The following is a 21,985-nucleotide window of genomic DNA, read 5'->3' on the forward strand; positions in this document are numbered from 1 at the left end:
ACGTTAAACCTCATTTGCCATGTCATGGCCTATTTCTCGAGCGTGTTTATGTCACGTTGCATTTCTTCGCAATCCTCCTATGTCTTCAGTATTCTGAATAACTTCGTATCGTCTGCAGATTTAATCACCTCACTCGTCGTACCAATTTCCAGGTCGTTTATAAATATGTTGAAGAGCACAGGTCCAAGCACTGAACCCCGTGGCACTCCATTCGTGACGCTTTTCCAGTCCGAGTATTGTCCATTTACCCCCATTCTCTGTTTCCTATCCGCCAGCTAGTTTTTAATCCACGTGAGTATTTTACCCTCAATTCCATGGCTAGCAATTTTTTGAAGTAGTCGTTCATGTGGAACCTTGTCAAACGCCTTCTGAAAATCCAGATATGCAATGTCAACCTTGTCTATCTGCCTGTTTACTCCCTCAAAGAAATGCAGCAAGTTCGTCAAGCAAGATCTTCCTTAATGTAGCTAGCCTCCACCATCCATGTATATTTTTAAATTTTTCAGCTTTTTTGGTCAAAATGTCTTGACTTAGTCAAATATATGGTACAGTACATAAGATGACTAACTACATGAATTCTCTGGCTTTAGTGATGTGTTCAAGCTCTCTGCAGGTAAATGATGTCAGAATATATGTTAAGATGAGGCAAACCAAAGGCGGGAAAGGAAGAGAAAAATCTAAACAGCAAGACAACCTTTAGAGTGCAATACAATGCGTCTTTAATTAGTATTCAGACTCTTTACATAACCACTGTCTTTTGCCAGCAACTGCTGTTGGCCCCAGTTCAAGTCACTGAATGCAGCTCTACGAGCTAAGCGTCTGTTCCATGGGAAAAGCTGAAATGTGCAGAAACACCTAACTATGGGGAGGTCAGCAGAGTATTAATCACGCCAGGTCACTTCCACTTCATCTGTTCGATATCTGTGGTGTAGAGAGAGAGGAGAGATAAGTAGACAGCCAGTCAACGGCCCAAATCTGCAAAATATTACACACGCAGAAAGATAGAAAATGACAGCAGATAAAGGCCATATGGCCGATCCAGTCTACCATCTACTGTCCTTTCCTCTTCCTTACAGATCCCACGTGCTTGTCCAATGCATGCATAGGAAGCGAGATTAAAACCTACACATCTGGCTTTCCCCTCCCTTAAAATACAATTCCGCTAGTGTGCTTTTGATTCTTCTGCACATGACTGCCCTTTCCCTACTCTTTTCGACAGAGGCAGAGCTGTGATCTTGTAGTGGCACAGAACACGGTTACCTCTGTGTGATCCAGGACTGCTCCAGTGGAGTTGTCTGCCCTGATCGGAACATTTCCCAGCCGGCCTGTGCAATCATCGCACCATTGTCAATACAGAACCTGAAGGGATAGAGGCAAAACGTGAGATTTAGGTTTAGAGCCAAAGTAGATCCCCCCTCCCCCCCGCTTTGCCAGTGATGTTTTTCACTTCAAAACAGCACAGCCTGACAAAATATCACACAGCAAACAGGGTCAGTCTCTAAACATTTTTCAGGGGCCTCAATACTTGCCATGGGATCATGCATCCCACACACCTTGTGTTTCAATGCTCACCATACTGAGGATAGTGGGCTTCTAATACCATCATTCCAAGACACTTACTGTATTTTCACGCATATAACGCGTACGTTATACACGATTTTTACAATCCGAGTATAACCATGCGTGTTATATTCGTGAGCGCGTTATCCCCTTTTTTTTTACATAGTTCCCCCCCCCAATTCACCCCGCAGGACCACTCGCACCCCCACCCCGAAGGACCGCTCGTGCTCGAACATGCACCCGCACCCCCACCCCGAAGGAAAGGGCGGGACCGCCGGAAGAGGAAGTAGCGTAGACGCAGGGCTAAGAGAAGGGGCAGGACCACCGGCAGAGGAAGCAGCAGGATGACGGTAGGCAGCTTCTACTTGATGGGGGGGGAGGCTTTGGGGGTGCGAGCGGTCCTTCGGGGTGGGGGTGCGAGCGGTCCTGCGGGGGGTGAATCGGACGTCGGGGGGGGGGGGGGGGCATCAGGCTTTCAGGGTGGGGACAGGACTTCAAGGAGGAGAGGAGAGTTAGGGCGGGCTAAAGGAGAGTCGGGCTGGCCAGAGGAGAGTCAGGGCGGGCTAAAGGAGAGTCGGGCTGGCCAGAGGAGAGTCGGGGCGGGCTAAAGGAGAGTCGGGGCGGGCTAAAGGAGAGTCGGGCAGCGACGGGAGAGTTGGGGCGGCATGCGCGGTATAGGGGTGTGCGCGGTAGTTAAAAATTTATTTATATAAATTACAGTTTCCCGCGCGCTATACCCGTGTGCGCGGTATATGAGTGAAAATACGGTAGTCTCTCAACTCTGATCAGATGCTCAACTTGTGCCTTAAGACTTCAAAGAGGAAGCATACAGCGAACCAGACATTCATTACTGCTCTGCTGCAACCACAGGACAAAACTGAGCATCTGAGTTTGGAATTCACGAAGGCCTTTCAATCAAAGTCGCTGTTTGACAAGCTTGGTCTTCCTCCACCCCTAAGGTACCTCTCATCCGTGGCAAAGAGCCGAGCCCCTCTTTCCTTGCACATGATCGCCATCATTTCCTGCAGTCGCACGTTACCTGGAGGAGGTACAGAGGTGGGTGAGCTCCTGAATTCTTTATAACTGGGAGGCCAGCTCCCAAAACTTATTCTTTCTCAGGGTAGTTGGTTTGCCAAAGTCAGGGAACAAATCTTCTGAAACACACAAGGGTTACTGAATTATCAGAGCTCAGCGGTGAAGGGATTCTCCAGATGTCTGGAGTCATCTGCCTACAGATGCGTTCAAATTCTGCAGTAATTTACATGGAAAGAGTGAATTAACACGTAGGCTAAGCAAAAAACACACGAGCAGCACCCTGAAAGGATTCCTCTGACATAGGGACTTTCACCACTGCAGGAGATATGAAAGAAGCCCCAGCTTACCAGACTAAAAAGTTGGTTTGGGTTAGAATTCTAAAACCAAGTGGATGTGATCATAAAAAGATACATTAGCAATGTAGGATAAGACCCACAATAGAAGGCCTGGCATTTGCAAACAGAGTGCATGGTCTGACAGCAGTCATGGTTAGCAGCAACGATTGTATAGATGGGTAATAATTATGGTTACCATATGTCTAAGAATTGATCTCTGCAGACCCCACCTCCGTGGGAACAGGAAGTTGCTGCAAATAAGCGACATCTGGGTCATGCCAACAGCAGCAGACTCACCTCATTGCTGCTGCCAGGCTGCCCGAAGATTCAATGCAGCGGCCAGGGTGGAGGTAGGTGGGGAGAGAGGTTGTGTGGATTCTGCTGGGGAGGGGCTGGAAGGAGAGAGAGATAGAAGCACCCATGGCGGGAAGGGGGGGTTGGAAGGAGAGATAAACAGATGCACCTGTGTGGGATGGGAGTTGGAAAGAGAGAGAGAGAGACATATCTAGGAGGGCATGGGAAGCTTTTGGGGAATAGAGGGTGAAGAGAGAAAAAGAGGCAGATTCTGGGATGGGGGGATTGAGAAATACAGTATAGGGGATTTAATGAGGGAGAGAGAGATGCAGAACCCCGGGGAGGGGGCAAGGGAGAGAAGAGAAAGAGATTGGTCCTGGGGTTGGGTACAGGAGAAAGGGTAAAGAAGAGTAGCTAGATGGGGGTGGAATATGGGGACAGGGATTTATCTTTGTATGTTGTGGTTTTTTTTTACCTTTGTAAACCGCCTAGAATTCTGATTAGGCGGTATAACAAATTTTAATAAAAGTTGAAACTTGAAGAAAGACCTTGGAGGCAAGGGAAGAAAGGGGATGGAGCTGGGACTGAAACGACTAGTACTAATCATTTCTAAAGCACGACTAGACATACACAGCGCTCTACACATTCTATGAAGGTAAAAGGGGACAAAGGAAATGAGTGAAAGGTGGGGGATGGGGCAGGGTCAGGTGTGCATACATCCTACCCCTCCAACGATCAGCACCTCCTGGGAGCCACAGTGTGCCATTGCCCGCTCTGTGATTTCCACCAACATGGAGAAAAGTGTCTCCTGGGGGGGAAAAAAGGGGAGGTATATGAGTAAGAGACTCCACCAGACCCGCCCAAAGATATAAACTATCCTTCCCCTCTCTACGCGGTATTTTCTATGCAGGTAAACTGGGAAAATCTCTTCTCTTCAAAATCACAGGTCTCTGGAACGACCTTACTATCCCGCTGCGGAACCTTACTATCCCGCTGTGGGCTCTCTCCAACTATTCCGCAAGCAACTGAAAACTTGGCTCTTCTCTAACATGTAATTCTATTTTCCCCCTTACTCTTCCTTTCTATGTATAAGCTCATGTAAACCTTTTCCTTTCTCTTCTTATATTTAAGTTCTTGTAAACCGTGCCGAGCTCCACTTCCGTGGAGAGGATGCGGTATATAAACGGAAGGTTTAGTTTAGTAATAGATAAAGTAATAGTCCAGCCAATGCATCACTGTCAAAGGAAAACACTCTCTTTTGTAAGCCACTGCCTCTTTTGCTCACAGACTCAGAGCTCCAGATGGATCTAGTTAACAAGGTACAGCCATTCCCACCCCACTGGATGGGCCATTTGGTCTTTATCTGCTGTCATGCCTGTTTCTATGTTTCGCATGCTGGGAGTCACAACCAATTTGAATCAACTTTGTGTTCAAGGTGAAAAAAACCAAACTCGTCCGTCGAACATGAGAGAAACTACAGAATATAACGCATGAGGCAAAAGCGGCAGAACAAGGATAGAAAATGATAAAAAGCAAGTTTTAGGATTGACACAGCCTCGCCCTGGGAGCCTGCAACTGACAATTTACAACAAAGACTACCCTAGCACTAGCACCAGAGAAGAAAAAGACCCCCCCTGCCTCCCCCTCATCCCACAATTGATCACCTGAAGTGAAAAGCAGAGATCTTCAGGGGTGCAGTCCCCCGACAGCAGCATCTTATGGGCAGCTTCCTGTGGGAGAAAGAACGAGTCAAAGGACTAGATTCACTAAGCAAACCGATCGGTTTGCGACCTGATTTTCCTCCGACCCAATTCACTAACCTCTTTCCCGATCATTTACAGCTCCGATCCAATCCTCCCATGCAAAATAGCCAAGCGATTGATTCACTAACAATTGCTTGGCTATTTTGAATCGGGTTTTACTATTGTCAAACTTGACTGCTGCAGACCTGTCGGTAACTGTGTTACTGACAGGTCTGACGGCTTTTTGACAGGCCTGCCTGTCTCTATTAATTTTTTTTTCCCATGGCACAGATATTTTGCGTGTGTTACATTAAAAAAAAAAAAAAAAATTAATAAAAGACAGGCCTGTCAAAAAAATGTGACCCCCCAACCCACAAATTGCAGCAGGAATGCCCCACACACAAACACGGCCCCGCTGCCCTCCCCCCTCCAAGAAAAAAGCAGGAGGGATGCTTCTCCTGTCATTACTGTCAGGGCTGCCCCGACTCAATCGCTCACTGAGCGACTGAGTCGGGGAGTTTGCATGCAACAAAGGTAGTGAATCAATTGCTGTTTCAAAATCGGCCAACAGCGATTGAATTTAGTGACTCTAACCCAAAGTGTGGTGGAAACAGTTGTCAGCCTCCCAGAAAACCATCCCGCTCCCTCCCAGCCCAAGACATTCGACCGACAGGAATGAGCACATTCCACCTGCATGAAGGAACAGACCTCTTCAATCTCAAGAGACTCAAATAAAGACACACTTAAGATACAGTTGCGGTGCACACACATTACCTCAATGTAGGAGAGGATCCCCGAGAAGGAGACATCCATTCCTTTAACAGTGTAGGGCAATTCCACAAATTTTGTTCCCCTGCATGAGGGAAAAAAGTGAAGTGAGACACATTCACAGAATCCCACCACCCCAATATTAAGAACATAAGAACAGCCTTACTAGGTCAGACCAATGGTCCATCAAGCGCAGTAGCCTGTTCACAAGGTGGCCAATCCAGATCACTAGTACCTGGCCAAAACCCAAAGAGTAGCAACATTTCATGTTACCGATCCATGGCAAGCAGAGGCTTCCCCCATGTCTTAATAACAGACTATGAACTTTTTCTCCAGGAATTTGTCCAAACCTTTCTTAAAACCAGCTACGCTACTTGCTTTTACCACAACCACTGGCAATGCATTCCAGAGCTTAACTATTCTCCGAGTGAAAAAAATATTTCCTCCTATTGGTTTTAAAAGTATTTCCCTGCAGTTTCAATGAGTGTCCCCTGGTCTTTGTAATTTTTGACGGAATGAAAAATCTATCCACTTGAACCCATTCTACTGACACGGACAAGAGGACATGGGCTGAAGCTAAGAGGGGACAAGTTCAGGACAAATATCAGGAAGTTCTGCTTCACGCAACGAGTGGTGGACACCTGGAATGCTCTCCCAGAAAAGGTAATTGCAGAATCCACCGTTCTAGGATTTAAGGGTAAGTTAGATGTACATCTCCTTATGAGTGGCATGAAATGACATGGGTAAGGGTAAGCTAGATGCACTTCTCTTTACGAGAAGCTTAGAGCGATATGGGGACCAAAACTATGCCAGGGTACACCTGGCGGGGCCCCCGCATGTGCGGATCGCCGGACTTGATGGACCTAGGGTCTGTTCCAGAGATGGCGCTTCTTATGTTCTTACTCCACTCGGGATTTTGTAGACTTCAATCATATCTCCCCTCAGCCTTCTCTTTTCCAAGCTGAAGAGCCCTAACCTTTTAAATCTCCTCCTACGAGAGGAGTTCCATCCCCTTTATAGTAAACGAGAAAGATACAGAGAAAGACCTTGATTTCAAAACATTGTATGACAAATGTCCAACATCCTGTATTTTGTATGTTTATTTGTAAAAAGAAATCCGATCGTCTTCTTCCTCTTTCACCTCGGGGATCAAATTACTTACTTCTTGGCCTTCTGCTCGATGTTGTAGCCAGGGCTGGGGTCATTTGAGATCTATAGTGACCAATGAGAATTGAGGGCAACTGTTAGTCAGCCTGAGATACCTAGAAAGTGCAACAAAATGACTCAACTAGCAGACACACAGCGAGAAGCTGTTTTACCTTCAGTACACGGGCAAAGCGGTCCAGACAGTTCCCCACAGCAATGTCAATGGTCTCCCCGAATATCCGGTACCTATGCTCAGAGTATGCAATAACCTGTGGAAGCAAAGCAGGACTGGTGATGGTGGCTGAAAGTAAACCACAGCACAACTTCCTCCTCATTCCTTGTCCTGGATCTAGGCTACATACCTGGGTGTTCCCACCACTCACATATAGTACCGTGGGGTTCTTGGCTCCTGTGATCAGCCGTCCCATCTCAATGTGGCCAATGCAGTGATTCACCCCTAGGAGCGGCTTCTTCCACAGCTGGGCTACCGTGCGGGCCACGATGGCTACAGTCAGCAGAGGAGCTCCCATGCCTGGGCCTATTAGGTACAAAAGTGAAAGATTTGAGTCCGCCTGTCAGAGGAAAAAAAAGCAACAGGAGCAGTGAGACAGAAGGTAGAAACGATCGATCACCAACTCTGCATCTTCTGCCTTGCTGAAGCAACTTTATTGGGAGCAAATATGAACACTCCAAATACAAAGTTATTTATTTATTTATTGGGTGAGGATCTACTATACTGCCTTTCACTACAATTATACAGCAAAGCTGTTTACAATCTATAAAAACTAGATGAAAGAAGAGAGGAGATTTTGTGTATTAAATGAGAGATTTCATTGTAAGGTACTTATGCCTTTCTCCGATACTGTGTATTGTCTTGGTATTAGTGTTATATGCTTCAAACGACAATAAAAATTTACTGAGAAAAAGAAAATAGGAGAAAAGAAAAGAACTGCAATGTTAAATGGGACAGCGTCAATCAATATGCTCTCCTACACTAAAACTTGCACAGGAATGGCTATTTGCAGAGCATTAACTACAACTTAAACGTTTCTTGAATCACTTCTGGAAAGTATCTTTGTTAGCTGGTTTTCAGGATATCCACAATGAAACACAGATGAGAGTTTTGCATAGACCTTAAGAATATAAGAATAGCCTAATTGGGTCAGACCAATGGTAGCCCGTCCTGGTGGTGGCCAATCCAGGTCACTAGTACCAAGCCAAAACCCAAGGAGTAGCAACATTCCATGCTACCGATCCAGGGCAAGCAGTGGATTTCCCCCATGTCTTTCTCAATAACAGACTATGGACTTTTCCTCCAGGAACTTGTCCAAACCTTTCTTAAAACCAGCTACGCTAGAGTGAAAAAAAATTTCCTCCAATTGGTTTTAAAAATATTTCCCTGTAACTTCATCGAGTGTCCTCTAGTCTTTGTAATTTTTGACGGAGTGAAAAATCGATCCACTTGTACCCGTTCTACTCCACTCAGGATTTTGTAGACTTCAATCCTATCTCTCCTCAGCTGTCTCTTTTCCAAGCTGAAAAGCCCTAACCGTTTTAGTCTTTCCTCATACGAGAGGATTCCATTCCCTTTACCAACTTGGTCGCTCTTCTTTGAACCTTTTCTAGTGCCACTATATCTTTCTTGAGATAAGGAGACCAGAATTGAACACAATACTCCAGATGAGGTCGCACCATGGAGCGATACAGGGGCATTATAACATTCTTAGTCTTGTTAACCATCCCAATCTTCTAGGTTAGTGTTTCTCAACATGTATGCTTACCCTTGGGGTTTTGTGAGCTGCTTGTTGTGGGTATGCAGCTTGGCCACCGCTGCTGGGGATCCTTCCCTGCCTGCCCACTGCTGAAGCCGCTTCCAGGGATCCCTCCCTGCCTGCTGCTGAAGCCACTGCCGGGGATCCCTCCCTGCCTGTCTGAATACTCAGTATAGCCCCCCACACACCCGAAGCCAACCCTATTACTTCGTTAAAGCCGGACTGGCTCCCCCAGCAGCACTCCGTGCAGGGACGTAGGCAACGACTCACACACTGCATAGCTGACCTGCAACCTTCTCTCTGACATCAGGATTGTGGGCCAGCCACATGCAGCGTGTGAATGGCTGTCATCCCTGCACGGAGTTGCTGCTGGGAGAGGATGAAGCGAGTCGGACTTCGAAAAAGTTAACAAGGACAGCTTTGGGGGTGGGGGATAGTGCGGCGGGCAGGTAGACAGATAGGCAGGCGGGGCAGGGATCCCCGGTGGCTTCTGTGGATAGGTCGGCTTCAGGGGAGGAGGGGCAGGCAGGGATCCATAGCAGCGCCTATTACTTCTGGGACGAGTCAGCTTTGGGGGAGGGAGGGGGTGTGGATGGGGCAGGCACGCAGGGATCCCCGGCGTTGCAACTTAATTTTGGGACAAAGGCTGGAAGGCAGTGAGGGGGAGGGGGCACAAACTCAACACAGAAATAAAGGGGAGCATGAACATGCGACACAAAATGGAGAGAGGAAGGGGGCACTAACTTGGGACATGGGGGGAGGAAATAGAAAGGGAGAATTGTTGGGCAAGAGTGTGAGTGAGAGATGGTGCACATGGGAAAAGGAAAGTTGGGCATGGAGGCGTCTCTCCCACCCCCTCTACTGCCACATCCAACATTTCTTCCTCTCTCATCCCCCAGCTCAAGTGCAGCATTTTTCACCACTGCCCACCAGCCCCATGCCCATTTCTCCTTCTATCACCCCTCTCCAACACCATGCCCCATCTCTTCCTCCATCACTATGTCCAACATTCCTTCTGCTTGCATCCCCTTCAATCTGTCCCTCTGGACCCTCTCCACCACCATATCCAACATTTCTTTCTCTCTGCCTCCTGAATGCTTCCTCTCCTCCAGTCTTCATTCCCTCCCCCTCCCTGTCCAACTTTTTACTCTCTGCCTTCTCCCCTGAATGCAACATTTCTTCTTCCCTTCTTTCTGTCCTCCCAGTCCATCTCTCCCTCTCTCCATGAGTCCAACACTTTCTGCCTCCTGCACGCTTTCTCTCCCTATCTCCTCACCCCTTCTCTCAAGTGTGACATCCCTCCTTCTCACCCCTAGTCCAACTCTCCCCATTCCCATCCACATGTTCTCTACCCATGCCCCATTTCTCCCTCTCATCACTCTCACTCATCCTGCAACAATTTTCCTTCCTTCCCGTCCCCCCATTCCCACTCATAACTAATATGCTCTCTCCCCTCCAGTGTGCAGCACCTTTCCTTTCCCTCCCTTCCCTTTCCCTCCTCCTTGTCCAGCAGCACCTCTACTTCTCCTCATGTCCACCAGTACCTCTCCCCTCCCTAGCAGGAGCTCACTGCGTGCTTTTAACTTCCCCACACAGCTGCCACTAGTGTTAGTTTAGCCGCGGTTCCATCAGGCAGCCTCAGGACCTTTGCTAGGCCAGCCGATCTGCTTCCGATGATGCAACTTCCTTTTTCGTCGGAGGCGGTCCAGCCCAGCAAAGGCCCCAAGGTTGCCTGATGGAACTGTGGCTAACACTAGAGGTAGCTGTGTGGGGAAGGTAAAAGCACAGTGAGCTGCTCTCTAGGACTAGGGAGAGGAGAGGTACTGATGAGCCAGGGATTCCATCAGGCAGCCTTGGAGCCTTTTATAGTCTGGCTCACCTCTGATGATGCAACTTCTTTTTTCGTCGGAGGTGGGTTGGCCTAGCAAAAGTCACACAGTGAGCTGTTGCTGTTCGGGGAGGGAGGCTGGGGAGAGAAGATGAGGAAAGTGGGAAATACACAATGGCAGGAAGGAAACATACAGCGCCGGTGCTGCATAGACACGACAGCAGGAGGGAGACATACAGCACCAGCACTGCATAGACATGACGGAAAAAGAAAGTTGGGAGACATACAGCACCAGCGCCGTGTATCCCCTACGAGCGGCTCGCATACTCCAAGGGGGTACGCTTATTGCGTGTTGAGAAACACTGTTCTAGGGCACCCAAGTCAGCTTTCCATTCCTAATAAATGTGCATGAGAGATCTGCATACGATAATACTGTAATAGCAGGCACATAAATGTCTCCCATGTATATTTATTAAGATATCCTGGAAATCTAAACTGTTGGCAGGCCTCTTAAGACTGAGGATAAAGGTCAAAGCAAGAGAGTTAATATTTAAATTGTTCCCATGCATATTCAATTATTCCAGGACAGGCTTGAGAGACGCAGGACTTAGCTCATGTGTATCCAAAGGTTGTTAGAGGAGGCAAGGAAGCTCAGGTACCTTTGGTATAGGCCACGCAGTCGATGTCTTGGGCAGTGATCTGCGCTTCCTGCAGCGCCTCCTGCAGCACATCCAACACACAGGCTCGGTGGTGGCGGGCAGTGTCGCTGGGCTGGAAACCTGTAGGAGAAGAGAGATGGGTTGCCAATTGGCTCCACATTCATCTGGCAAAAAAACAAAAGGAATTGACCCCAAAATATCCACAGAGAAGAAAATTTATTTAATGTGGATGATTTCAGTGTACCTTTGGAACTTTGACACTTTCAAATAAAGTCCATTTTGGAACATCGTCACTCCACAGAGTTTTTTTTTTTTTTGGGGGGGGAGGGGGTTGGTTTTCTCCAGATTCATCTAACAGAATGGATCCAGGCCAGGTTTTATCCCAGTGCATGCAGGGAAGCCAGTTTGGCAATCAGAACTACAAGTCCCTGCATGCACTGGGGTTAAGACCTGGCCTGGACTCATCCTGTTGGGTAAATTTGGAGCCTCTAAAGGTGAAAGGTCTCGGGGGAGAGGAGATGTTCACCTTGTCCCGGGGGGGTGATATAGGTCCGGCGGGGGTTGGCCAGGACAGTCCCGTCCCGGACAATGCCGACCCCAATCTTGTTAGCGCTGCCCTCGAATCCGAGAACGACGGTCATGTCGGCGAGAAAGGCCGCTTCCGGTCCCGCCGCTTCCGCTCCCCCTTTGTTGAGTCTGTGGCACGTGGGAAGGGGCGGGGCTGAGAGCGGCGCGAGGAGGAGGTTCCCAGGATCGTTCGGAGAGAAGCGCGAGGAGGAGGAGGATCCCAGGAACGTTCTACAGGCCTACAGACCTCGGTGCGTGCTCATTCTTTCCCGCTGCCGGGTAGATGCATCGCTGGTAGTGGCCGCTTCTGCTCCCAGCGCCAGCAAAAGAGCTGCACGCCTTACCTATAAAAATGCAATCCTACAAAATGCATGGCTCTGGAAAAGCAATGGGGGGGGGGGGGGGGGCATGATCGAGGGATGGCTGCCTGGCACAGATCAGTGGGCCTGAGGCCAGCAGCCTGATTCCTGACTGTGAGCATGGATATAGAATTTATTATTATGGTTATGTATAAAGTATCTGGGGAAAGATCACCCTACCCGCCTGGGATCACCCTACCATCTTCCTTCTGACTAGTCTGGGTCAAAATGGGAGGATCTGTTCCCAGAAGTAACAGTTGGCAGGCCCTATGCTTACATGTTTAAGAATTGTTTCCACTATACACTAATTACTGGGGAGATAACATATTATTCTGTGATGAAGATCATACAATTCATAAATTAATCACAGCTCTCAGTTAAATCTCTATATTTAATATGAAGTGCTCAGACCAATACCCTTTGATTCAGTGATTTCACCAAACTGGGGTATATTAGGGACCATCATATCACTTCATTGTCCCTATCCCGCTCACCCCACTTATTTGCTCTTCAAGATAAGTGACTTTTATATATTTAACATTCTTGCTATATTAGTAATGTGGCGGTGAGCGGGATAGGGACAATGAAGTGATATGATGGTCCCTAATATACCCCAGTTTGGTGAAATCACTGAATCAAAGAGTATTGGTCTGAGCACTTCATATTAAATATAGAGATTTAACTGAGAGCTGTGATTAATTTATGAATTGTAAGAATTGTTTCCAGAAATGTATGTAAATGCTTTTTAAATGTAGCTGTGTGAGGAGGCTAACCAGTACTTTGGAATCCGTGTAGGAGACCCTGTGACTGAGAGGATTGTACAGGTCGGGGCGATTTGCTCTTGCCCTGGTTGGTAGTTCTACTTTATTCCACAGCTCCCATCCCCACCCAGAAATTAGACTGTAAACTCCGCTGAGCAGGGATCGTCTGTTACATGTTAAATATACAGCACTGCGGATGCCTTTAATCGCTATAGAAAATGATATTCAGCTATAGGACCTTTTATAGTATAGTAACATTGGGCTAAAGATAGCGATTGGCCGATTCTCCAACAGCGATTGATTCACTATCAAGTTTGCATGCAAACCCGATTGATTCAATCACTCTGAGCGATTGAGACATGCGCACAGCCTTAACAGCAGTGACAAAGAAAACAGCTTTTTGTCACTGCTGTTAGGGTTTTTCTGCCATGCCTTGTCCCTCCCCATGCCAGCACCGCAGAACTACTGCCACCCCCATCCAAAAAAAAAAAAAAAATGCGGCAGGAGGGGTGCCCACTCCCTCCTGTCGCTGGACACCGCTCTCCCCCTCCAGGCCCCCATGCTCCTGTACCTGGAAATTGGGAGCAGGAGGTACTGAAAACACCTCCTGCTCCTCCCGCGATAACACTAGGCCTTAGGCCTCGCCCTGGTGTATCATGTGATGCACAGGGTGAGGCCTTAGGCTCTGATTGGCTTCGATGCCTTGTGCCCCTCCCAAGGGAGGAGCCCGAGGTGCCTGAGCCAGTCAGGGCCTAAGGCCCAGTATTGTCACGGGAGGAGCAGGAGATGTTTTTAGTACCTCCTGCTCCCAAATTCCAGGTACAGGGGGCGTCCCCCTTGATGATTTTTTTCAGGGGGGGAGCATGTGGTCACCTTCGGGGCAGGAGAGAATAGGTATCCCTCCTGCCTTTTTCTTTAGGTGGGGGGGGGAAGGCCTTTCTGGGCAGAAGGGAGTAGGCATCCCTCCTGCCATTTTTTTCAGGGGGGGGGAGTGAGCAGACGCCTTCGTGGCAGGAGGGAGTGAGTATCCCTCCTTCCCTTTTTTTTTTTTGAGGGGGGGAGTAGGGGAGGAGGTCCTTCATGGCAGGAGGGAGTGGGCATTCCTCCTGCCATTTGTTTTAGGTTTGGGTGGGTCGGTCACCGCAGTTGTCGGTGGAGGGGGGCGCATGATTGTCGAAAGTTGCTGGGGAGGGGTGGCGGAGAGGGATTTTTAAAAAAATGAGACAGATATTTTGTGTGTGTAATACACGCAAAATATCAGTGCCATTGAAAAAACCCCAGGCCAACCTGTCAGTAACACAGTTACCGACAGGTCTACAGCAATCCGGTTTTAGGATCGGTAAAACCTGATACTAAATAGCCAAGCAATGTAAGGAATCAATCTCTTGGCTATTTTGCATGGGTTTTTACTAATATGTATGGCCGGATTGGAAAATGGGTGATCGAGAGGAAAATCACACGGTGGGCCATTTTGTGAATCGGGTCGGTTAGCAGCGATCATTGCTAAACCTGCGAAAACAGGTTTAGCAACGATTGCTGACTTTAGTGAATCCCAGTGATTATCTTAGTTTCCTTTCCTTTCAGGAGAAATTCTGCTTGTCACTTCTTTCCGTGGCTGGCTCCGCTCGAGCTCTGTTTGGAGGATGCCAAAACGTGGGAAGAAGAAGGAGGTGGAGGAGGAGACTGTGAATGTTGAGTGTCAGGAGCAGGATGGAAATGGTAAGTGAGCTGAGCCACATTTGTAGAGCAGTGGATACCTCCAGCCCCAATGATTATGTATAGGATAGATTTATATGTACATCCATTGTTTGCAGGTTTGTCTCATGTTTGGAAACTTCTGGCGTTCAGGATATTCATAAGGATTAGGCTGAGAACAAGTATTCTAAAGGAAGGGCTCATTGCAGCTAAGAAAGCAAATACAATGTTAGGAATTATCAGGAAAACAAAGATGTGAATGTTATAATGCCTTTGAATCACTCTTATGGTGCAGCTGCACCTCAGATATTTTGTGTGATTCTGGTCTCAAGAAAGATATAGTGGCATTAGAAAAAGTACAGGGAAGGGTGGCGAAAATAATGAAGGGGATAGGACCACATCCCTATGAGGAAAGGCTAAAGTGGTTAGGGCTCTTCAGCCTGAAAAAGAGACAGCTTGGGGAGATATAATAGAGGTCTATAAAATACTGAGTGGAGTGGAACAGGTAGATTTGAATCACTTGTTTACTGGTTCCAAAAATATAGGTCTAGGGAGCATGAAATGAAGCTACTGAGTAGTAGATTTAAAACAAACCGGAGAAAATATTTCTTCCCTCAATGTGTAATTAAACGCTGGGATGTGTTGCTAGAGAATGTGGTGAAAGCAGTTAGCTAAGTAGGGTTTAAGAAAAGGTTAGGATAATTTCCTAAAGAGAATTCCATAAGCCATTATTCCTAGAATAAGCAGTATAAAATCTGTTCTCTCAGGGTTTCTGCAGCTGGCATTCTGCTTGTTGCAGGTTTCCGGGTCTCGCTGCTTGTTTGTCAGGTAGAAACTGACATTTTAGCCACCATTCAGGGTCTGCTGTGAAGTCTGCAGTGTGACTTTAGAAATAGTGGGATCATTGACCTGATTGGGAATGAGGCAGCCCACCAATTTGAATTTTGGCGGGAAAGTCAGTCAGAAATTTGAGTTTTGTTGTGAAAGTCCATAGAATGGAAAAAAGGTCTCTGGTAGGTTTAAAGATTTCTCCCTGTGGAGCTGGGTTAGATGTTCTTTCAGGGTTTCTGCAGCTGGTATTGTGCTTGTTGCAGGTATCCATGTCTTGCTGCGTCTTTGTCAGGTAGAAACCGACTTTTCAGCCACCATGCTGTGGCTTTCTTCAGGGTGTGATCTAGGCTTTCTTCAGGGTGAGAGGCACATCCTGTAGGCAGTCAGCCTGTGCCTCTCCTCCTCCCTGGCGTTTTTCCCCTCCGCGCCTTTTCTTTTTCAGCTGCACCCCCCCTCCCCCTCACTGGACATCTCAGGGCCCCGTCTGGAGAGCCTCCGCGCATGCGTGGATGTCGATGTGATAACATAATGCATGTGCGTGACATCATCGCGTCGACATCCGTGCACTTCCGGGTGCCCTCGAACCACGGCTCCCAATTTAGTGTGCTGCTGGCTCGCAAAGTTTGCCTTAAGGGCTGCAGACAGGTTAGGGTTTTAGGATGCTCTTAATGAAAATATATGAGAAAGATTTGTCTGTAAATCTATCTCATGCATATTGAAAGGGATAACCTGAGAATCTTGGACAAGTTTTACTATTTACACAGTGGCTTCCTGATGAGAGCCTTAGGGGGCAAGGAGCAGTGGTAGGGAGAAGATACCAGAAAGACATTTGAATGGTGGGGTGCTTTTTTTAAAAAATTTTCCTTCCCTGTTACTTCTCATCAGAACAGGTAGCGAAAAAGAGCAAAAAGGGAGGAGGGTCCAAAGCCACGAAGGAGTCGGAAGGGCCATCCATATACGAGGATCCCCCTGAAAAGCTGACCTGTTCTGCAGGGAAGAAAAGCAACCTCAAGATCACCTCCTGGAACGTGGACGGGCTGCGGGCCTGGGTAAAGAAGAAGGGCCTGGATGTGAGTATCAACCGCCCACCTCCACTCTTCTGCAGTGGGAGACTCCCTTCCCTACAAATAATTGCACAGTTCTCACCCCCCCCCCCAAGTCCAGGTCTGAGACTTAATCTGGTACCCTGGGAGCATCAGCGTGTTGACTGCACAGTGGTTTTCTGTTTGCCTCTTAGATGAGGGAGGGGTACCAGCTTTGTTAATTGCTTTCTTTTCCACCTGCTTCTGTGTAAGGATAATGAAGTTGTGGATGGTTCTCTGTTGTCTTTGAAATTTTCACCCTCCCATCCCAAGAAGGCACTTAAAAGACCACAGGGAACTTCTGTGCTGTTGTCTGTGAGGCGTCAATTCCCTGGGCCATATCTCTTGCACAGGAGCTGTCCTGCTTTCTATGAATAAACAATTCCTCTCTCTTCTTCAGTGGGTGCGGCAGGAGAATCCGGACATCCTGTGCCTACAGGAGACAAAATGTGCTGAGAAGGCCTTGCCGAATGAGATCAAGGATATGCCGGAGTACCCCAACAAGTACTGGGCCTGCTCAGACGACAAGGAGGGTTACAGTGGTGTGGCCATGCTTTGTAAGGACTTGCCACTCAACGTTTCCTTTGGCATTGGTGAGACATTTCTAACTCAGTTGCACTTTTCTAGGGGAAGGTACCACAGTCGCACATTTAGAAATCATAGAAAGAAGGGGCTGGGGGGGATGAAGCCATCTAGAATCATAAAAAGGGCTGGAATGTCTGTTATAATCTGCTATGACTGAAAATGTATTTCTTGGAATAGAAAAGAGAGATAAATGAACCTGTTCCACCCTGCCTCCAGGCAGGATCCAATTATTATTATTTTTTAATCATGTTTTAATTGAAATTTTTCAAATACAAGTAATGTAAAAATGGAACAATACAGTAAGCTGCAAATTCTCAAGTCATAAACATAATGAAGTTAATTGGGGTTAACATTCAAGTCCTTGCAAAATTCATCAAGAGGGGCCCAGATTTTGGTAAACCTAGCAATATTATTTTGTTTGAATGCAATTATTTCCTCATATTTCTTGATAACACAGAGGTGATTCCACCACTCATGGAAAGTAAGCCTAGAATTATCGTTCCAATTGCAGGATGGTATTGAGACATCTGGGTTAGAGGAGAGCAGTATGATAGACTTATAAGACATGGGCACCTCATTATTTTTTATGTGAATTATGGAAAGAATTGTAGACCAAATGCCTGACCAATATATTTGTAGGTTAGGACATGAATAGAGGATGTGTAATAGAGTCCCAGGAAGCTGATGGCAAGACCAGCAAAGATGTGAAGTTAAATGTAACACTTTTGCCATTTTAATAGGAGTCTTATGCAAAATAAAATATGTAGATTGGCAAATAGATGCCGACATAGTAGGTCTGGCTGAGAATGCCCAAAAGGATTTCCAATTTATTTCCCTAAGGTTTGCATTAAGATCTGCTGCCCACATGTCATCGAAGGGGATTTCCTTTTCTCCCTCAATTCCTCTTAAGATTTTATAAATTTTTGACGCTTTTTTATTTCCCCAATAATAGAGAAATTAGAGAGATCCGAGTCCTTATATACAGATATTAACGGTTTAAGTTGTTCTAAAATCCTCTGCCATAAATTGATATTTATGCTATGATATTCCAGCCTGTTATTTTCCTAGTCACTTTGCGCTGCTCATGCCCCTTCTTGCTCAAGAAGGAAGCGGGTTTCACACCTCGCTCCCTTCCTCAAGATCCTACCCCTTCTCTTAATTTGTGAGGGAGGAGCATGGTTTGTAATGATATTTATTTACTTAATTCGATATATATCCTATCCTCCCCAGAGAGCTCAGAATGGGTTACAAGGTAATGTACATAATAATTTAACAACCGAGATACAGAGGACTAAGGTAATAGGGGTTACCGTGATATTCATCTAACACAGTGGTCTCAAACTCAAACCCTTTGCAGGGCCGCATTTTGGGTTTCTAGGTACTTGGAGGGCCTCAGAAAAAAATAGTTAATGTCTTATTAAAGAAATGACAATTTTGCATGAGGTAAAACTCTTTAGAGTTTATAAATCTTTCCTTTTGGCTAAGTCTTAATAATAATATTGTCATTTATAGCTAAAGAGACATATGATCAAGAAACTGTTTTATTTTACTTTTGTGATTATGATAAACATACTGAGGGCCTCAAAATAGTACCTAGCAGGTCACATGTGGCCCCCGGGCCGTGAGTTTGAGACCACTGATCTAACACAACAAGGATTTATAATGTACGAATAGTTCATCTAACCTAATCTATGACTTAAGTTTGTATACCGCATAATCTCCTATAGGTAGCTCGACTCAGTTAACATGTGAATGTCTGATTAGATAGATCGAGTTTCAAGTTTATTAGGTTTTTATATACCGCCTATCAAGGTTATCTAAGCGGTTTTACAATTAGGTACTCGAGCATTTGCCCTATCTGTCCCGGAGGGCTTACAATCTATCTAATGTACCTGGGGCTATGGAGGACTGAGTGACTTGCCCAGGGTTGCAAGGAGCAGCGCGGGGTTTGAACCCAAAATCCCAGGGTGCTGAGGCTGTAGCCTCAACCACTGCACCAAGAGTTTCTTCCATTTTAAAAATGAGTTCACAGTCGATAGCAAGTGAAGATTATTCATATTCTCTGAGAAGATTATCTAAGTGCTGTTGAAATAAAAGCCTTTTCATGGACCTACGGAAAGTCTTACATTAGCAGTTCCAGAGATATGGAGAAGGGAACCTGTGATACCTGTCCTATTGTGGAGTTTTTAATTGTGAGCTGAACTGGTGAGGAAGGGGTAGTATTTGCATTGTGAATGAGGCCTTGTCACATTCTGCTATTTCTTCTCCCTTGTTCTTCAGGAGTGGAGGAACATGACAAAGAAGGACGTGTCATCACAGCAGAATTCAAGGACTACTTCCTGGTGGCAGCCTACGTGCCCAATTCCAGTCGTGGCCTGGTACGCCTAGACTATCGTCAGAAGTGGGATGTGGATTTCCGGGCATACCTGAAGGGTCTAGATGGGCAGAAGCCCCTTATCCTCTGTGGAGACCTCAATGTGGCCCACCAGGAGATCGACCTCAAGAATCCCAAAACTAATAAGAAGACAGCTGGATTCACACCACAGGAGCGGGAGGGTTTCGGCACCCTGCTGGGGGAGGGGTTTGTGGACAGCTTCCGCCACCTCTACCCGGATGTCCCCTACGCCTACACCTTCTGGACTTATATGATGAATGCCCGGGGCAAGAATGTGGGTTGGAGGCTTGATTACTTCCTGCTGTCCAAGGCCTTGCTTCCAAAGCTCTGTGACAGCAAGATCCGTTCTAAGATCATGGGGAGTGACCACTGTCCCATCACACTGTACTTGGCCATGTGACAACAGCAAGGGTGATAGTGCTGCGTCCTGTGTTGAGTGCTTTCTGTCCTCGTCCCATACTGTCTGAGGTGAGGATGTCAAGGCATTACTAGTGGCATGGTTATATGAGAGGTCAAAGGGTAGGGGTTACTGAGTCTCATTAGGGACAATAAAGGACTCTTCTCCCATTTGTTTCTGTCACTGACCTTGGCAGTGTCATCTCTCCCAGCCTAGTGGGTCAGGAAATCTGTCAATTTTTCTTACACAAATTCATCTGATAAGCTACTGAGTCACCCTGACCCAGGAGGGGACACTGGAATTACCCTGCTTCCTTCCCTTTCTGCTCCTGGAGGAGGGAACCCAAATGGAGTCGGTTGCATTGACACGTTTTGAGTTTTTGAGCTGTTGAGTTGGGGGGGGGATTGAGGATCCCTTGCTGGGGGCAAGGCATTAACCAATAAACTTTAATGTTTTCAACAAAATTCAGCTGTGGAAGTCCTCCTTCTGAAAGCGTTTTTAATTTAGGAGTCTCTCATGAGGATCTTTGTCAAACTCAGGGGATAGGAACTGGTTATTGGACAGAAAACGGAGGGTAGGGTTAAGTGGCCATTTTTCTCAATGGAGGAGGGTAAATAGTGGAGTGCCTCAGGGTGATTTTTAATTAAATTAACCCCTCCTTTTACAAAACCGTAGCATAGTTTATAGCGCCGGCCGTGGCGGTAACAGCTCCGATGCTCATAGAGTTCCTATGAGTGTTGGAGCTGTTATTACTGTGACCGACACTAAAAACCGCGCTATGGTTTTGTAAGGGGGGTAATTTAATGTGGTGTCTTATATACTGCTAAATCTCTCAAAGGATTCAAAGCAGTTTACAAAACAAATTGACTTAAATAATGGCCAAAAATCTAATTGGGTACTTTGAATTTCCCTCTTTGTCCCAATGGGCTCACAATGTAGCTATAGTACCTATGAAAGAAATAGTTACTTACATTTACCTCGGTTTGTAAGTAACGCGATTTGCGAGTGTTTTGCAAGACGAGCAAAACACTCCCGCAAACCGAGCATGTCCCGATAAACGAGCACCTTCCCCCCCCCCCGCAAGAACTGCATAGCACCCCCGTGCTGGAAGCGGCATCCGCCCTCCTTCCCAAACAAGCTCCTTACCCCCATCTGTGCTTGCTGGTGCGAGTGACAGAGATCCCGCCTCTTGCCTGGGCTGGGCCTTGAGCATCTGCACATGCTCAAGGCCTTCTGGCTTTTGTTCTCTCCGAGGGGGAGGGGGGGTGATGGAGCAGTGCCGGTAGCCTGGGGAGGGAGGAAGTGGAACGAATCAAAGCAAGTTTCCCTTACTTCCTATGGGGAAACTGGCTTTGATATATGAGCAATTTGGTTTACGAGCATGCTTCTGGAACGAATTATGCTCGTAAACCAAGGTTCTACCGTATAAAAGAGAAGGACGAGGGAAAAGATAATACAATAAATTCAGCACTATAGATGCGTAAAAGACTCAACAGAAGGGAAAACTTCATTATCAAAGAACCCCAAAGAAAAATCCTAAAAATAAAAGGAAAAAAAAAGCAAAATTAAACAAGACGGCTGAGGGGAGATATGATTGAAGTCTACAAAATCCTGAGTGGAGGAGAACGGGTGCAAGTGGATTGATTTTTCACTCCGTCAAAAATTACAAAAACTAGGGGGACACTCGATGAATGTACAGGGAAATACTTTTAAAACCAATAAGAGGAAATATTTTTTCACTCAGAGAATAGTTAAACTCTGGAATGCGTTGCCAGAGGATGTAGTAAGAGCGGATAGCGTAGCTGGTTTTAAGAAAGGTTTGGACAAGTTCTTGGAGGAAAAGTCCATAGTCTGTTATTGAGAAAGACATGGGGGAAGCCACTGATTGCCCTGGATCGGTAGCATGGAATATTGCTACTTCTTGGGTTTTGGGCAGGAACTAGTGACCTGGATTGGCCATCGTGAGAACGGGCTACTGGGCTTCATGGACCATTGGTCTGACCCAGTAAGGCTATTCTTATGTTAACAAAAAGAAAATTAAAAATAAACCTCAGTCATTCTCACTACTCTTTGCAGTTGGACCATCTTACCCCGATGGATGATTTTTGCCTTCCTCAAAGAAACACAGAGACATGAGGCAGACCTGTTACATAGAGATTTATTCATTTCCTGCT

At 46.6% G+C, this 21,985-nt stretch overlaps 2 protein-coding genes across 4 annotated transcripts; one reads left to right on the top strand and one right to left on the bottom strand.

Moving 5' to 3' along the window:
• Positions 1–701: 701 nt before the first annotated feature.
• On the bottom strand, positions 702–11,822 carry OSGEP (O-sialoglycoprotein endopeptidase). 3 transcript variants are annotated; one of them, XM_033925185.1, is made up of 11 exons: positions 11,666–11,822; positions 11,140–11,259; positions 7,243–7,418; positions 7,054–7,149; positions 6,897–6,946; positions 5,741–5,819; positions 4,889–4,954; positions 3,942–4,032; positions 2,524–2,599; positions 1,261–1,359; positions 702–921 (listed from the first exon to the last, which is right to left on the bottom strand). In XM_033925185.1, the coding sequence occupies exons 1-11, from the start codon at positions 11,778–11,780 to the stop codon at positions 882–884; spliced, it is 1,008 nt and encodes a 335-aa protein (XP_033781076.1). In that variant the 5' UTR covers positions 11,781–11,822; the 3' UTR covers positions 702–881. The 3 variants fall into 3 exon arrangements, 2 of the variants coding, with proteins under 2 accessions (XP_033781076.1, XP_033781077.1); XR_004537281.1 differs by lacking the exon at positions 702–921 and having other exon boundaries at positions 3,949–4,032; XM_033925186.1 differs by lacking the exons at positions 702–921; positions 1,261–1,359; positions 2,524–2,599 and adding an exon at positions 2,661–2,714 and having other exon boundaries at positions 3,949–4,032.
• On the top strand, positions 11,803–20,272 carry APEX1 (apurinic/apyrimidinic endodeoxyribonuclease 1). The gene is made up of 5 exons (XM_033925187.1): positions 11,803–11,957; positions 14,411–14,545; positions 16,238–16,422; positions 16,835–17,027; positions 19,300–20,272. The coding sequence occupies exons 2-5, from the start codon at positions 14,470–14,472 to the stop codon at positions 19,812–19,814; spliced, it is 969 nt and encodes a 322-aa protein (XP_033781078.1). The 5' UTR covers positions 11,803–11,957; positions 14,411–14,469; the 3' UTR covers positions 19,815–20,272.
• Positions 20,273–21,985: the final 1,713 nt, after the last annotated feature.

This window comes from Geotrypetes seraphini, chromosome 16 (assembly GCF_902459505.1).
Source record: "Geotrypetes seraphini chromosome 16, aGeoSer1.1, whole genome shotgun sequence".
NCBI lineage: Eukaryota > Metazoa > Chordata > Amphibia > Gymnophiona > Dermophiidae > Geotrypetes > Geotrypetes seraphini.

Excerpts from the sequence above, each read along its gene's own strand:
- OSGEP (XM_033925185.1), bottom strand. The coding sequence starts at position 11,780 with ATGACCGTCGTTCTCGGATTCGAGGGCAGCGCTAACAAGATTGGGGTC. Across the intron at positions 7,419-11,139 it reads CTGCGTGGCCTATACCAAAG|GCCCAGGCATGGGAGCTCCT; the intron begins GTACCTGAGCTT and ends TGTACCTAATAG. Across the intron at positions 6,947-7,053 it reads GCTTTGCCCGTGTACTGAAG|ATCTCAAATGACCCCAGCCC; the intron begins GTAAAACAGCTT and ends TGGTCACTATAG.
- APEX1 (XM_033925187.1), top strand. The coding sequence starts at position 14,470 with ATGCCAAAACGTGGGAAGAAGAAGGAGGTGGAGGAGGAGACTGTGAAT. Across the intron at positions 14,546-16,237 it reads TCAGGAGCAGGATGGAAATG|AACAGGTAGCGAAAAAGAGC; the intron begins GTAAGTGAGCTG and ends ACTTCTCATCAG. Across the intron at positions 17,028-19,299 it reads CAACGTTTCCTTTGGCATTG|GAGTGGAGGAACATGACAAA; the intron begins GTGAGACATTTC and ends CTTGTTCTTCAG.